This window comes from Hippichthys cyanospilos, chromosome 5 (assembly GCF_059441005.1).
Source record: "Hippichthys cyanospilos isolate Australia breed blue-spotted pipefish chromosome 5, RoL_Hcya_1.0, whole genome shotgun sequence".
Classification (NCBI taxonomy): domain Eukaryota; kingdom Metazoa; phylum Chordata; class Actinopteri; order Syngnathiformes; family Syngnathidae; genus Hippichthys; species Hippichthys cyanospilos.
In genome coordinates, this window is record NC_142373.1 from 641,704 (window position 1) to 656,772 (window position 15,069).

Here is a 15,069-nt window from a genome sequence, read left to right on the forward strand (position 1 = left end):
GAGATGATCTAGGACTGCATAGATGGATAGCAATGCATGTTATTCTAGACAAGAACTAAACACACTATGACAACAACCTTATATATGATTCCCTTCATAGAAATGTATTGCATGATTATTGTCACTTTTTTTTTGTTCCATATCGGGAAACGTACTGAAAGAATTTCTTTGTTTGTGTTTGTTTTCATGTACAGTAGATCTACATAGCTGTCATAACATTTTGTGTCTTTGATTTCCTCCACTGCCCTGTGATCGGCTGGCAACAAGTCCGGGAATGTCCACCTTCTGCCCAAAGATATCTGGGGTAGGCTGGAACACAACCTTCGTCAGGATAAGTGGTTAAGAGAATATATGGATGGATTTTTCACAAAATGTCTTTGTGCCTTATATCTTTTCCTCTATCGTCCACGTGAAACAAATTCCAATTGCAGGTTCTGATCCCATGAAAAGGATCATCTGGAAAAAGTAAGAGGAGGGGAACAAATGAAAAAAAAAGTAAAAACAGTCTGCTTCTCATTACATTCTTAAACTGGTGAGTGAACTTTTCATTTTGGCAGTTCTTCCCCCATAGAACTCGTGGCCAGCACTGCGCCTGAGAGTCACAACTAATGAAAGGCACTTGTAAGAGAAGAGATCAGGCCAGCCTGCTGCTTTTTCTCTCCACCGTTCGTTTTCTCTCCCCTCCTTTTTTCTTCTTCTTCCACAAACTGTCAGCGAAGGGAGAGTGGGAAAATTCCTTCGAGCTACTTTAACTTCAGGTTAACTGTGGGATCTAAACATGCACACTGAAATTTGGGTGCAGCCCACGCTAGTGCCGCTGATTCTAATTCTGCTCTCTAGCGTGGAGGACACATTGTTACAGTCTGTGAGGTGAGTTTCTGCATAACTTCATACTCCACGAGTAAAATGACATATTTCATGTTTATATTGGGATGAGTTGAAGGTACTGTGGGGAACGGAGTTGCTGAATTTGCTGACAAAGACAATGCAACATGCAGCATAGAAATGTCGAAGAGACTGCAAAGATTTTGTTTGCACATTTCTTTTTTGGGGTGCTTTTAAACTAAATGCACTAAATATCTGTGATTTTTTTTTCATATTTAGCTGAAGAGAAGTAAAAAATAATAACTAAAATACATAAAAACAAAAACATTTCACTTACTTAATTTTAGAATTACCGGTGTATCAACTGAGTTGCATTCCGTGGAATAAATTTATTTTTTATTCCAATTATTTTTTTTTCTGATTATTTAAATCAAAACACGTTTCATGAATTGAATGTGCAATTCATATTTAACTGTAATATTGACAAAAATATAGAAATAATTTACATTTTATTTAGCTGACAGAATCACTAAATTGTTAAATGTGTAATTTTGTCAAATAATATTGATTTATATGTTATTTAATAACTTTTAGATGTAATACATTTGTATTAAGTCCTGTTTAACAGTTTCTTTATCAAACATTGCTTAAAGTAGCGGATTTTTCTGATGATAAACAGCAAAAACTGAAACGAAAAAAAAAGCCACACTGGACTACAAACCGCAGGTGGGATAGCAGATATTTAGGCAGAAAGATGTGAATGTTGTGGTCTTTTCTGTTTTGAATAGAACATGTTCTGATTTGGAGCCAAACGTTATAATTTGCGTCATCGAGGTGTTGTGTTGTCTAGTGCTGTTGCATTTATTGGCAAACCCACACAAACATTAACCACAGGAAGTAGGAGCAGCTTTCAATTGATTTCTCCCTCTTTTTCTTTTTTAAACAACTATAACAATATGAGAACCACAGTGGGTGTGAGTCATTCATTAATGAAGGTCCTGCACTGCTAAAAACAAAAGTGAAGTGGATGGAAGTGTAGTCTTGGCAACTGAAGGAGCACAAAGCCCGTCAATTACACTGTTGTGTGCAATGTTGTGTGCATGTTGAGGATGACGTCCAAAGGCAAGCAAGAAAAAAAAGGCAGATTTATTAATCGCTGGAGAATCTTAATTTCTAACCATACCAAGGCATTACATTGATTTCAATGTAGTGGCAACACTTTGAGGAATTACCTTTTCTGTCTTACTGCAAAGGAATGCTTCTGTGTGTTTGGTGTGGAAGAACTTGAAATCTGTGACCTCAACTTCAGGTCATTGACAGTTTAGTGGTCCACAATGCTGACTTGCATGCTCTTGACATTGGAGAACTATCCAGAACCCTAAGTGTGGGTAACTGGTAGTGTTGTGGTTCATCCTATAAGGTTGTTTTGTGCAGCTGGTCTATAATACATCATGTCAATCCTAGTTCCTTGGTAGTTTAGTGGTCCATGATTTATGTATTTCTGACTCTTGTGGGAAGCATTTGCTTGAAGTCAACCTTTGGTTTCTGGTAATATCGTGCTTCCCGTAATAGGTGTGTGCTTCTCATGTCTCCCGTGACCTGAACCCTGGGCCATTGGCAGTGTAGTGGTTCACATAGCTGACTTCTTTTTGGACCATGACCCTTGTTCTTTGTTTTTTATTAGCCAGGTGGCTGGTGTGTGTCGACTTTCCACTGAGTCTTCCCTGCGTCGCTGCCGGACACCCGATGGCAACATCTGCAGCGGGAGGGGCAAGTGTGACTGCGGTGTATGCGTGTGCCAGGCGTCAGATCCAGAGAAATTCTATGGGCCTCGCTGCGAGTGCCATGACTGGGTCTGTGCCACACACAATGACAAAAATTGTAATGGTGCGTACACAAAGCGGATGCTATGACATGTGCAACACAAGCAAATTATTTAACATAGGTGTGCAATAACAAAAACAGCCAACCAATCTATGGGTATAACTACTTTTTCCACTTCTATTGGCTCATATTCTACTGACTATAAACAAGTGTCATGTTTAGCACTGTCTGGTTTAGGGTCATTAATACATTTGTTTATTGACTACGAAGGGGATAAGACACACATCCCGCGAGATGAGATGTCTCCCACGACTGAGTTCACAAGAACGAGATGAGATGCAAAATTTGTAATAATTCATGGTTAATATAGTTTTACATTTTCAAAATTTGTTCTTTATTGCAGAGAGCAAGAAAATTAACAATCTTGCATGAAAATATAAGCATAATTTAGTGAGCAAATAAAACATAAAACAAGACAAATTTGCTTTGTCTTATCAGCCAATATTTTACCATCTTTTTCATCAAATTCAAAACCAAATTTTTTCCACACTGGTGATTTGAAAGTAGAGTGATCAGATCATGCTGTATCTCCCCTGGTGAGCAACAGCTATTGAGTATTTTGGTACTTGGATAAAAATAAAAGAAATCACACTTATTTTTTTTTGCTTGGTGAAAATCTAAACACAGACCACCAAAAAAATAAAATAAAATTAACCAGAAATGACCAAATTTTATCTGGCAATCAACATTTCTTTTTTTTTTCAAAAGATATTAAATAAGATTTTAGACAATGATTTCACAATAGCTAATAGTCAATGAGTGACAATAGAACACAAATTTGAGTCAGGCTGGTTTGTTCAAAAGTCTTAAGGAGGAAAACAACTGTGTCAGGCTGTCAGGATCAAAGTGTGCAGCCATTTACATCTCTTCAACTGCCTTCGAAAAGTAATCTGACTTCTCACCAGATCATATACTGTAGAGCCCTAAAATGCTGCTATCTTGCGACTAATTTTTGCTAGACGCTGTGATAAATGCTGACACCAGTCAACGTACAATACATCGTCAGCTAATTACAGTAAGTCCCTTTGTAACACCCTGAATTGACAACTGAACATGATTGTAGAACAACATTGGGTTGTTTATATTGGGAGTCAGAAATCATGACTCACTCTGCAAGCGCCAGTTTGTGACTCAAGTTAGCCGTAATGCCCCTAAAGCTCGTACAGGTGGATGAGGAAAATTACACAATTACTCCAAGGGAGTATGTGTAATTTAGGGGCATTGCAGTAAATGCAACACCTTGAAATGCTGACACTTGTTGGTGCCTATGCTCCAAACAGTAGTTCAAATCACCCTTCATTTTTGGAGTTCCCCAGAGGGTGTACTGAGGAGTGCGCCCTATGGGGACTCCCTCATTTTGCTAGCAGACTTCACTGCTCCCATGAGAAATTTGTGATTGTGTCATCTGATTTGCGGCCCTATGTTTCTGACGCTCAGGTGATGGTGGACTCAAAAATATCATGGGGAACGTCTGACAGAGTCCCCTGTCAGAAGGAGTTTCAACCTCTGGCAAACTATCTCTCATCTTCCAGGGGAGGTGGGGGATATTGAGTCCAAATGGACCATGTTGTATAAGTCCGTTATTGAGGCGGTTGATCGACGTTGTGGCCGTCAGGTGGTCAATGCTTGTTGTGGTGGCAGTCTTTGAATCCTGATGGATACCAGCAGTAAGGCTTGCAGTCAATTTGAAAAAGAAGTCCTGGGCTCCCCTGTCTATGGGATCAAACTCAATGAGGTGGTTTAAAAGTTCCTTGGTGGCAAGGCCCCTAAGTGTTGATGAGATCTGCTAAGCTCCTAAAGGCTCTGTTGTAGGGTTGTCCTGGTTTAACATACCTCTACAACATTGCATGGACATTGGGGACATTGCCTCTGGATTGCCTCTGGAAGGGGGACAGGAGGCTGTGTTGTAAGTATAGTGAAACCACACACCTCAGACTCCCTGGTAAGGTCTTTTCAGGAGTAGTGGATTGGAGGGTCCGTTGGATTCAGGAGGAGCAGTGTGGTTTTCATCAATCTATGACCATTGTCCTCAGTCGGGAGGGTCGGGATGAGGTCCTGCCCCAAGTGGAGGAGTTCAAGTATAGGCTCTTTTTCACGGGGAGGGTAGATAGAGCTGATATAGCTGGAGATCCAAAGATGGAACGCTGTAACGTTAAGTATGGTGTGGTCTCTGTACTGCTCTATTGTGGTAAAGAAGGAGCTGAGCCAAAAGTCAAAGTTCTCTTTTGACTGATAGATCTAAGTTCATACCCTCAACAATGGGCACAAGTTGTGGGTCATGACCAATAAAGGAGATCCTGAATACAAGTGGTCAAAAATGATTTCCTCCATAGGATGTCCAGGCTCTGCCTAGAGATAGGGTGAGAACCTCAGGCATCTGGTAAATATTCTTCCAGCACGCCTCTCTGGTGAGATGTTCAAATTAACGCACACATTTACTACAGGAATACTACTGTTGCACTGTGCAACATGTGATGTAAATACTGCATAATTCTGCAGTTGTGATGACCTGCTTTACTCTATGTAGTAATGACTGGCCAGTAGGTGGTACAGTCATTTGACTCATACAGGCTAGGTGGGTTCATTTCCCAATCAGTGAACGGTTTTCTGTTTTATGCATTCTTTGACTAATTGGGTTGTCCTCAACTTCTCACAACCATGAACAGAATAAGTGGTATACACAATAGATGGATGCAGTACAGTACAAGTACCAAGTACCAACTTTTAACTAGGGTTTCTAGGACAGAAACTGGGGGGGGGTGTCTATCTGTATAGGTAGGGGTCAGCAACCTTTAACAATAAAAAGAGCCATTTTGATATCCCCGGATAAGACACTAGAAGCCGCAAACACTCTATTACATCTGAAATGAAGATGTAACACACACACACACACACACACACACACACACACACACACACACACACACACACACACATATATATATATATATATATATATATATATATATATATATATATATATATATATATATATATATATATATATATATATATATATATATATCAGGATCAGTTGTGTAGCTTTTGTCAACCAAGGTGTACCACATTATTTTAATTTAAAAAAAAGGCAGACTGAATCCATCCGTGTTCTCCGTCTTATCTGTGTTATCTTCTTTATAAATATCTGCTTTTGACGTGTTATATTTCGTGTTTACATTCTCTGTTTGTCATTTAGCTTTTAGCGATGTTTGTGTCAGCCAAGGTTGTTACATTCTTGGTTTCAAGACGAGAACGAGGAGACTGACCCAACATTCAGCTATCCACATAGTCAATCTGAACCAAGCATTTTATTTTCCCAAACCACCGAGAGCCGCAATGTAGGGATGAAAGATCCGTACGTGGCTCCGGAGCCGCAGGTTGCTGACCTCTGGGATAGGCCTTCAGACAATTTGAGAGTAAGTCTACGGTAATAGAGATATGAATAGAGGTTCGGGTGGCGCTTTCACGTAATGGCTTTGCCAGTGATTTATTTGGGGAGACAACATGGCTGCTGCGAGGAGCTCATTATGGTTCAGCAGTCTGGAACGATGAGGCTCGACTTTTCGGCCCCTGATAATGGGCTTTCACTCACCACTGCACTACTTGGCATCTGAGAAGGGACGGTGTTTCACACCTTGGCGCACACTAACGCACCAAAACACACTGACACCTACAGGGTCACCTGGCATCCACAGTACCAAATACAGGTGCATAGCAGACCAGTAGAAATATTATCAAAGCAGATTGAATGGAACAGAGCCAACCTCCTTATCTATTGCTGCTAGGTATTGTGTCTTAAAAGTGTATCGCGATCTATTGAGATACAGCAAACGCATATTGCGATACCTATTGCAATATATTGAGCAAAGTGTGTAAAAAAAACCCAAATATATTTGGATGGAAATTGTGTGTGTGTATTTGTGTTTATGTGTGTGTATATATATATATATATATATATATATATATATATATATATATATATATATATATATATATATATATATATATATATATATTTTTTTTTTTTTTTTTACACACTTTGCTCAATATATTGCAATGTCTATCATCTAAGCCTTTGTTTTCTTCAATTTTCAAAATTTTCATGCAAAATGCTCCAAGTTGAGTTGTTTCTTTTAGTGTCTTGAGTGGAATGAGCCTTCTAAGGCAGAGCTTCTTTTCATTTTGCTGCTTTTATTTTCAACTCCATTCTATCCTGATTCTTTAGACATAAGTGCTAGGGGGTGTTTTTTTTTTTTTTTTCTCTTTTATCATGTTAAAGGGGAAATGGAGGAGGTATTATAGGGATGTATACTGCATGGCAGTTATTCACATGCAAAAACATCCATGTTCCATTTAAGAATGTGTACCGAGATAAATAAATACGTTCAGCGGACAGAATCTTCTTCCACCTGTGTTTTATTTCATTTACTTCAATAATTTATTCATGTGCATGCGAATGTGCGTGTGTGTGTATGTTAGGTTTTTTTTTTCTTTTGAATGGGCACACCCTTCTAAAATGTCCCTTTTCACCATACATTCAGAAAGACTGTTACACAAAAAGTGTTACACAAATTGTATGGATGGAAATTGTGTGTGTGTTTGTGTTGTGTTAATACACCTGAGCAAAACTAGAAAATGCCATGTGTAATTTTTAAAATGGTCTGCCCTCAGACTTTAATTTCATATATATATATATATATATATATATATATATATATATATATATATATATATATATATATATATATATATATATATATATATATATATATTTGAAATAAAAGTCTGAGGGCAGACCATTTCAAAGATTACACATGGCATTTTCTAGTTCTGCTCAGTTGTGTTACTCATTAGATATATTTTATTATGATATTATTTCATCTTTGTAAAAAAAAAACAAACAAAAAAAAACTTGAAATATTCAACTACACCATTTGACTCTATGAAGACTACAGGATCTGGACTGTGCAGAGGGTGGGAAGTATGGGAATCCAGAACCATTTTTATACATCTTGATAGTAACTTTAGTGAACATATTTTTACACACTTTCGATTGTTATATGCCATTGCAAGTATATAAATATATCAATAAATATATGACAGTACGTAAAGGTTCTAGGATGTCACGGACTGACCCTGTTTCTACCTAAGATAATCAACATTTTGTGCAAAAAACGAACAAAATCTCAGCGAACATGCTCCAGCAGAACAATACGGTGGTCTTGACAAACATCTGTTTGCCAAATGTGCAAAAATACATTGTCATATTCTTTCCATTGGTTTTCCCCTACTCCCTCTCTTCATTTTCACATCTTTTTAGAGTCTGAACAGTATTTCAAGTCAGCTGCATGGAAATAGTTTATGAATCACGGTATCATGAAAAACCAAACACAGCAACTGAGGCTAGTTAACATCTTTGTGTAATAACTTGTGGTGTTCAGGCTCAACGTGGCACTGTCTTACAAAAAAAACTCATCTACCCCGCACTCTTTCCGTCCCTCCCTCTTTGCGAATAGCCACGTGAAGTCTGTTCCATTCTCTTCAAACTGAGGATGTATTTTTCTCTGCTATGTTTATATACATAATGTTTTCTTTCTTAAAATGTGTTCTTTCTTGGCCCATGACTCAACCAAAACTTTCTTATGATAGTTCGTGTCATTTATCTTTACTTACTTTCGGCAATCAAAACATAACCTCTGGCCCACACACTTGGTTGATGCACAGTGGAATCACTGAGGCTGTGCCAAATGGTTCTCCACTCCAGAACAATACTCATTGATGCAACCTCTTTTTCTGCCTGGAGCCCCCAAGATTCCAGACCTCACTGCCAAGAGCGAACAAGGATCCCACCCAGGGGGCATTGTGTCAGTAGCAGTACACATCAAACGCCTCCAAATGCAGTACAAGAGTTATATAACATTTGTTAGTTGATTGTTGATTTTGCAGTACGAGTACAGATGATGGCATATATTGCAAGCAACACTTAAAGCTATGCTTCTCTGTATGGTTTGGGCCACAGTTCTTGGTGGTCTTTCAGAAAGGCCAAGAAGTCAGGAATTTGACATAAGACCACTGTGCATTTAGGCCATGGGATCTACTGGGTAATTTATCAGGGCCAAAAAATGATGCTGCAAAGGAGATGGAGCGGTAGTACAAAAGTAGTCTAGGAACACCTGGGGTGGGGTTTGCATTACAGTTGCATTTTCCGCCTAGCAACTTAGAATTCGTGCAGCAAAAATGTATAGTTTTGTGCTGTTTAGGCCTTGCACATTAGTTGTACTTTTACTTGAGATACATATTTTGGAATCATGTTTTCATTTTAGACACTGTAAGCGAGCCATTCGCTTTGTGGTGAGTCACCTAATGATTCCAGTGTGGGTTGCTGGGAGGAAAATCGCCACTCAAGTCTTGACAGGCCACGGTGCGCCAGTAACACTTTCTGCTTGAGACAAGTGCCAGAACATCCTGTCTGTTTTGAAATATAAGAAGCCAAAAGGAGACTGCTTCTTTTATAGGGTGACACTTACAAATAGGGGTGTCTGTGGTTGATTTTTTTTTAGGCCCCCGTCAACATGAGATGACTTCCTCTCACACTCTAACACCCACAACGAGAGAAGAGTGATAATTAGTCACAGAAATGTGTGATTGAGCAAATTAAGTGGATATAATATCTAGAGAACAGTTTTATGTAATAAGATTGTACCACTAGATTTTCCAAAGCATTTTGACAGAAGGACATAATACAGTTACCTCATTATATATTTAATTGTAGAGGTAACTTACACAAGACCCTTACTTATAACTTACATTATAAGGAAAAATAAATTAGGTTTTAGTGAAGTTCAAGGATTCTAACAGGAACGGCCTCTCTTGTTTGTCATCCCCCTTGAATCTGGAATTAGCTTGAATTACTGAATAAATACAGACTCTATCGTTTTTCTATTGTTTTGTTCACTTCCTTGACCGGGGGTTTTCGCTGTCCTAAAAGGGACAATTATATGAAATATGGTCATGATGATATTGCTAAGGTAACACATTAAAAGGTTGGCCTGATACAGATAAGATGTGTTGGCTCATGAGCAGATTCATAGTTCAGATAATGAGCATCTGAATGTTGATTATGTAACCTCTGACAAGGAATGTTCCTTGGCTGTTTTTATATTAGTTAGAAAGACTAACTCAAAACCTCCAAAACAACTTTGAAAAAAAAAAGTGCTGTTTATAATATAAAGTATAAACTATGTTATAGGCCTGCATGCATTACATTAGCATTGTTCATCTTTCTGTTAGTTGACCTTATAGAATGTGGCACTGTGCCATTTTATTAAGTTATTTTTTGTCATCAAGTTACATTTTATGAGTCACCGTCCTCTCCTTGAACATGGTAACACTACAGTACATCATCAGTTAGTAGAGGCACCTTTGGCCCCAATATGTTATATCCAGGGTTTTTTTTATAACCTGATTTGCTGTGTGGAGTATGTAGCCTGTGTGTGTAGTAGCGTAGTCGTGGCAGGCAACATCCCAAAGACAGAGAATCAACATGCCGGTTGTGCATGCAGGGCATGATCTGGATCCCCTGCACAGCAGGTACATGCATGAAAGGTCACCCATCTTTGATTGCTAACTACAGAGAAAGACAATATAAATCCCTAGATAATTTGCAATGCACATTTGTAAAAAGATGACTGTTTTCCATAAATTTAGGACTATAAGACGCTACTTTTTGTCATGCTTTGAACCCTGCAACTTATAGTCCAGTGCAGCACAGTTTTTTCTTTTTTTTAATACCAGCTTTGGGCTATCTCCCAATAAACAAAGAGGAAACAGAAGAAAACACTTTCAAAGTATCCATCCATTTTCTAGAGCCACTTATCCTCACAGGCTTGCTGGTGGCTATCCCAGCTGACAGTACTGTAGGCAGGGGACACCCTGAACTGGTTGCCAGCCGATTGCAGGGCACACAATTTAGTATGCCGCACATGTTTTTGAGGTGTGGGAGGAAGCCAGAGTGCCCGGAGAGAACACATGAAGGGTCACTGAGAACATGCAAACGCCACACAGGAAGACCAGAGTGAGGTGGATTTGAACTCGAGTCCTTGAACTTTGAGGCGGGCATGCTAACCACTCATCCACCGAGCCGCCTACTTTTGAAGTATTGATTTTGAATTTAAACTGCTATATTACTTGCCACCAGGGGACACTTCACTAGCAAACACAATCAGGTATCTTACTGTTGTGTTGGTGCACTATTTTAAGTATCTGAGTGTGCCCTTATGTTGCAAATATGTTGGTGCTTTTCTTATTTCTAAATGTGCAGTTGTGTTCAATCTCAGTCGAAGGTGTGCTTGGTGCTGCTCTGATTTCAAAACATGAAGGCATGTTCAAACTATGTTGAAGGAATGACATTGCGGTAACCAGGCAATACAGTAGTCAGATGCAGCCTATACAGGACAAAAATAGATATCCAGTGACAAGTTTATTGTTGCAGCTTAAATTCTGGTGCAACTCCTTGTCCAAAAAATATGGTATATCTTGGAAAGACATGCAGCAATTTCGTCACATCTTGTGCAAGTAGAAAAGACAGACCAATGGACAGACAGACAGATGGATTGTAGATCCTTGGAAATTGTACTGTAGTTAGTTTTGCTTCGCCAGTGTGTTTAAAACACACCTCCCCACTGACTTAAAGACAAGTACTTATTTTACTGGAAATGTTCGAGTCAAAAGTGAAATACTTACATTATAAATATCAAAGAGTTTAAATGAAAGGTACTCCAATAGCATACTCTAAAGTAAGGCAGAGCTCAAAACAGTCCCCAAGTAAAGTTTCTTTTTTGTCCATCATTGGTTGATCAATTATTTTGTGGGTCATTTAAAGGTATTAAAGCTACTAGAGAGCTACTACCACAAGGATAAATAGAAAAAAATGTCATTGCCTGAAAATGAAATGAAAGGGTGAAAAAAAGGACAGAAAGATTTCACAGAATAAATCCATTTCCGAAATAGCATAACCATCCATCCATTTTCTAGAGCCGCTTATCCCCAAAGGGGTCGCAGGCGCCTATCTCAGCTGGCGGGGAACACCCTGAACTGGTTGCCAGCCAATTGTAGGGCACACAGAGACAAACAACCATTCATGCACCCAATCACACCTAAGGACAATTTAGTATGCCCAATTCACATGCCATGCATGCTTTTGGAGTGTGGGAGGAAGCCGGAGTGCCCGGAGAGAAGCCACGCGGGCTCAGGGAGAACATGCAAACTCCACACAGGAAGGCGGGAGGCAGGTGGATTTGAACAAGGACCTTTGAACTGTGAGGCGGACGTGCTATTCACTGTGCCACCGAGCTGCCCGGAAAAGCACATTAAATCATAAATGGTTTGTTGGGCACATTTGTTTTTCAATTGAATCATTTTGTTAATTTCAGCGTTGCAATGTTCACTCATTTAAGAGTTCATGATTAGCTGACTTTGAAGTGGGTTGGATCAAATACTTTCTATGTGTTAGCAAATACAGTATATGCTGAATTGCAAATCACGTTGATAGTGAACTGCTCTAGGGCTCTACTTTCCTTTTTTCAGATTCTCATAGGTGTACACCACGGTAATGAGGATAGATGGGGGATGAGTGCTAATGATTGATTGACAGCCCTTGAGAAGGGCACTGGATTTACATGATGAATGAATCGAGAAAATGATTGAGTGTGACACACAGAGCCCCTTGCTACCAAATGAAGTAACATATAAAAAAACGTTCTCGTCTGTCTCAGGAAATTCCGCCTGCCGTGTACAAGTTTCAATCTTTTGGGTGGTGGTCATAAGAGCTGTGGTGTGGTGGAATTGGAACCAGCCTTGTGTTTTCATGATTTAGGTTTCAAAGAACATTTCAACCCACCCTCAGTGTAGTTCCCTTGAATGTTTTTATTTTCCCCAAACGGTACCCTGATAATTGGAAAACAGAGGTTTGATTGTGGCTTGAGTGACAAAAAGATTAATTCTTCCAATAAAAGAGGAAAAAGAGAAAATAACCCATTGTGCTTTGAATGCCGCCAACAAAATAATAACTTTGTCTAACAAGACAGGAACTATCACAGTGTGGTGTTTTTGTTGTAGTTTGTCCATTAGGAGGCTATTTCTTGGTTCACGGAAAATGACAAACATTGCAATATTAGACAGATAGATGAGATGTGTTTATTTGGGTTCCGGGGTAGGCGGAATGTTTCCATCAGGACTTGAGTGACACATAGAGGGAATAAATTCCTCTTGGAAAAAGTGAAAAGAATTGTGCCAAATTGTTGCTTGTTTTTTTATTTGATAGTTATCAGACTTCATTCTTCATGGAGAATGATGTTAAACTACACAGAAATGATGGCACCATATGCATTCCAGGGTGGTGGCACTAACAGCTAACAGCAATCAGCAAAATGATTCCTCTTAGTTACGTCTGTTCTAAACAGAGTTAATAAAATGTACATGCTTTTAACAGTCTTCGGCAAGTTATTTCAGAACTGCATTACACTTCTATTGCATTACTCTCACCTCCATACCTGGAAATATATATTTGGCATTCTAAATGTAGCTCATTACGCTCATTACACATCCAGTGGAAGTTTGTCCTAAGCCTAAAAATGACAAATTCTTTGATCTGTATAGTACAGTATTGTAAACCTTTAAAGACACAGATACCAAATATTTTTTTGCATTGTAATCCCTTTATAAATTTGACAGCATAGTGATGCATTGTTTATGCTTTAGGAAGGAATAGTTAGTGCATTCCACAATATCAATGATAACATTCAAATAAGTTCAGTCGGCTAGGTGAGGGACAGACGTTTTAAAAATAGATGGGGGTAATTTTAGCAGCTAGCTTACCTTGTCATTATTGCTAGGTGCAACAGGGATCTTGCTGACAAGGTTTTGAAAAGCTGACGAATCTACTTAGCAAAGTGGCAGCATATCTTTTACGAACCACATACTCCAACATGAGTCTCCTAACCTCTTGAGGTCAAAGGGGCATCCCTGAGCTCGAAAACGATAATTTTGCCTGCTTTGTTTAAGCCCTACACTCATTCTCCTCATGCTTTTTTCGCTAACTTCACATTACTATGGCAGTGCTCAAAATGTTTTGTCAAATTACTGGTGCTATTACGCAAAGTTGATAACTCGTTAGGTTTTCCGCACAAAATGAACGTAGCTATTATATTCTTTGTGTCCTTATCTCTGATGAACTGAAAGTAACGGGTATATGTCACTCTCGTGGTCCATATCCAAGCTTTGGTCTGCTGCGGCCACACTCTAGTGTTGTAGAAACTAACAACAGGACCTAAACATTTTCCCTGGACATTTCTCCTCCGATCTCGCTGTCTTTTTGATGAATTTGGTGTAAAAAAAAAAACCCATCACTTTCAGGTAAAAAATGCATTGTAATGCATTGTGTTACTCTCAGTTGTAGAGAGTAAACTATCACTATATTTTTTGTGTGTAATGTACACTACCACATTTCATTACTTTTGTAATGCATTACTCCCAACTCTGGCTATATAATGCTCTCTAATGAACTCCTCGACTTCCCCCTGCAAATCTACACTAACATCCACCATGAATCCTGGGCTTTACGGTCCACATTTATATCAATCACAGCATTTCGGCATTCTCACTGTTTTGAAGCTCTTCTAAGCATTTTAAAATGTTACCACTATAGTTACTGTCTTTTAGTAATTTTAGAAAGCTACTTTTTTATTCTCTTCACATTAACTTTTTTTTCTCTTTACTTTTTTATGAGCTTAAATGACTTTTTCTAACCTTGCGTGTACATGCTTAAATGTTGTTAATGTAGTGCCTTTGGTTGCGCAACTTTGCAGTTGTGTTTGTAAATGCCTTAAGCCTCGGTTGTGTGAAGCACATTGAGTTGCTTGTATATGAAATGCCTTGCCTAATAAACAGCATGCAGTATGTGGTGTTTCCCTACAGATCACGGCTACTGCGATTGCGGGAAGTGCGAGTGTGACGATGGCTGGTTTGGCGAGGCCTGCCAATTCCAAGAGGAGTGTAATCTTTCTGGAAAGAAGAGCAAGGAGCTGTGCCGAAATCCCCAAGGGGTGGTGTGCTCAAACAGAGGTGCAATGTTGCATTTCGGAATGCCGGATTGATCCGTTTTTATCTTCAAAAAACTCACCAGCCAAAAATTTATAGCTGCAGTCTTAGGAGAATATTGATTATCCATTCTTATTAAGAAACCTCCTGGGAACAATTTAGTAGGATTTCAGATGAAAAGCGATGCCCTAGTTAGTCGAAAATTTACAAAATTTGGGAAGAACTGAAAAAAGGTTATTCTTATTAAAATCAATGTAAAAAATA

The 15,069-nt window shown here is 38.9% G+C and overlaps 1 protein-coding gene across 1 annotated transcript in view; it reads left to right on the top strand.

Moving 5' to 3' along the window:
- Positions 1 to 496: 496 nt before the first annotated feature.
- Positions 497 to 15,069, top strand: part of LOC148423093 (integrin beta-like protein 1) — a 35,995-nt gene continuing 21,422 nt past the window's right edge. Inside the window, exons 1-3 of the mRNA XM_088415114.1 lie at positions 497 to 870; positions 2,510 to 2,712; positions 14,683 to 14,829. Of these exons, the coding sequence (XP_088271240.1) occupies positions 779 to 870; positions 2,510 to 2,712; positions 14,683 to 14,829 (442 nt within the window). The 5' untranslated portion in view covers positions 497 to 778. The remainder of the gene's footprint in view (positions 871 to 2,509; positions 2,713 to 14,682; positions 14,830 to 15,069) is intronic.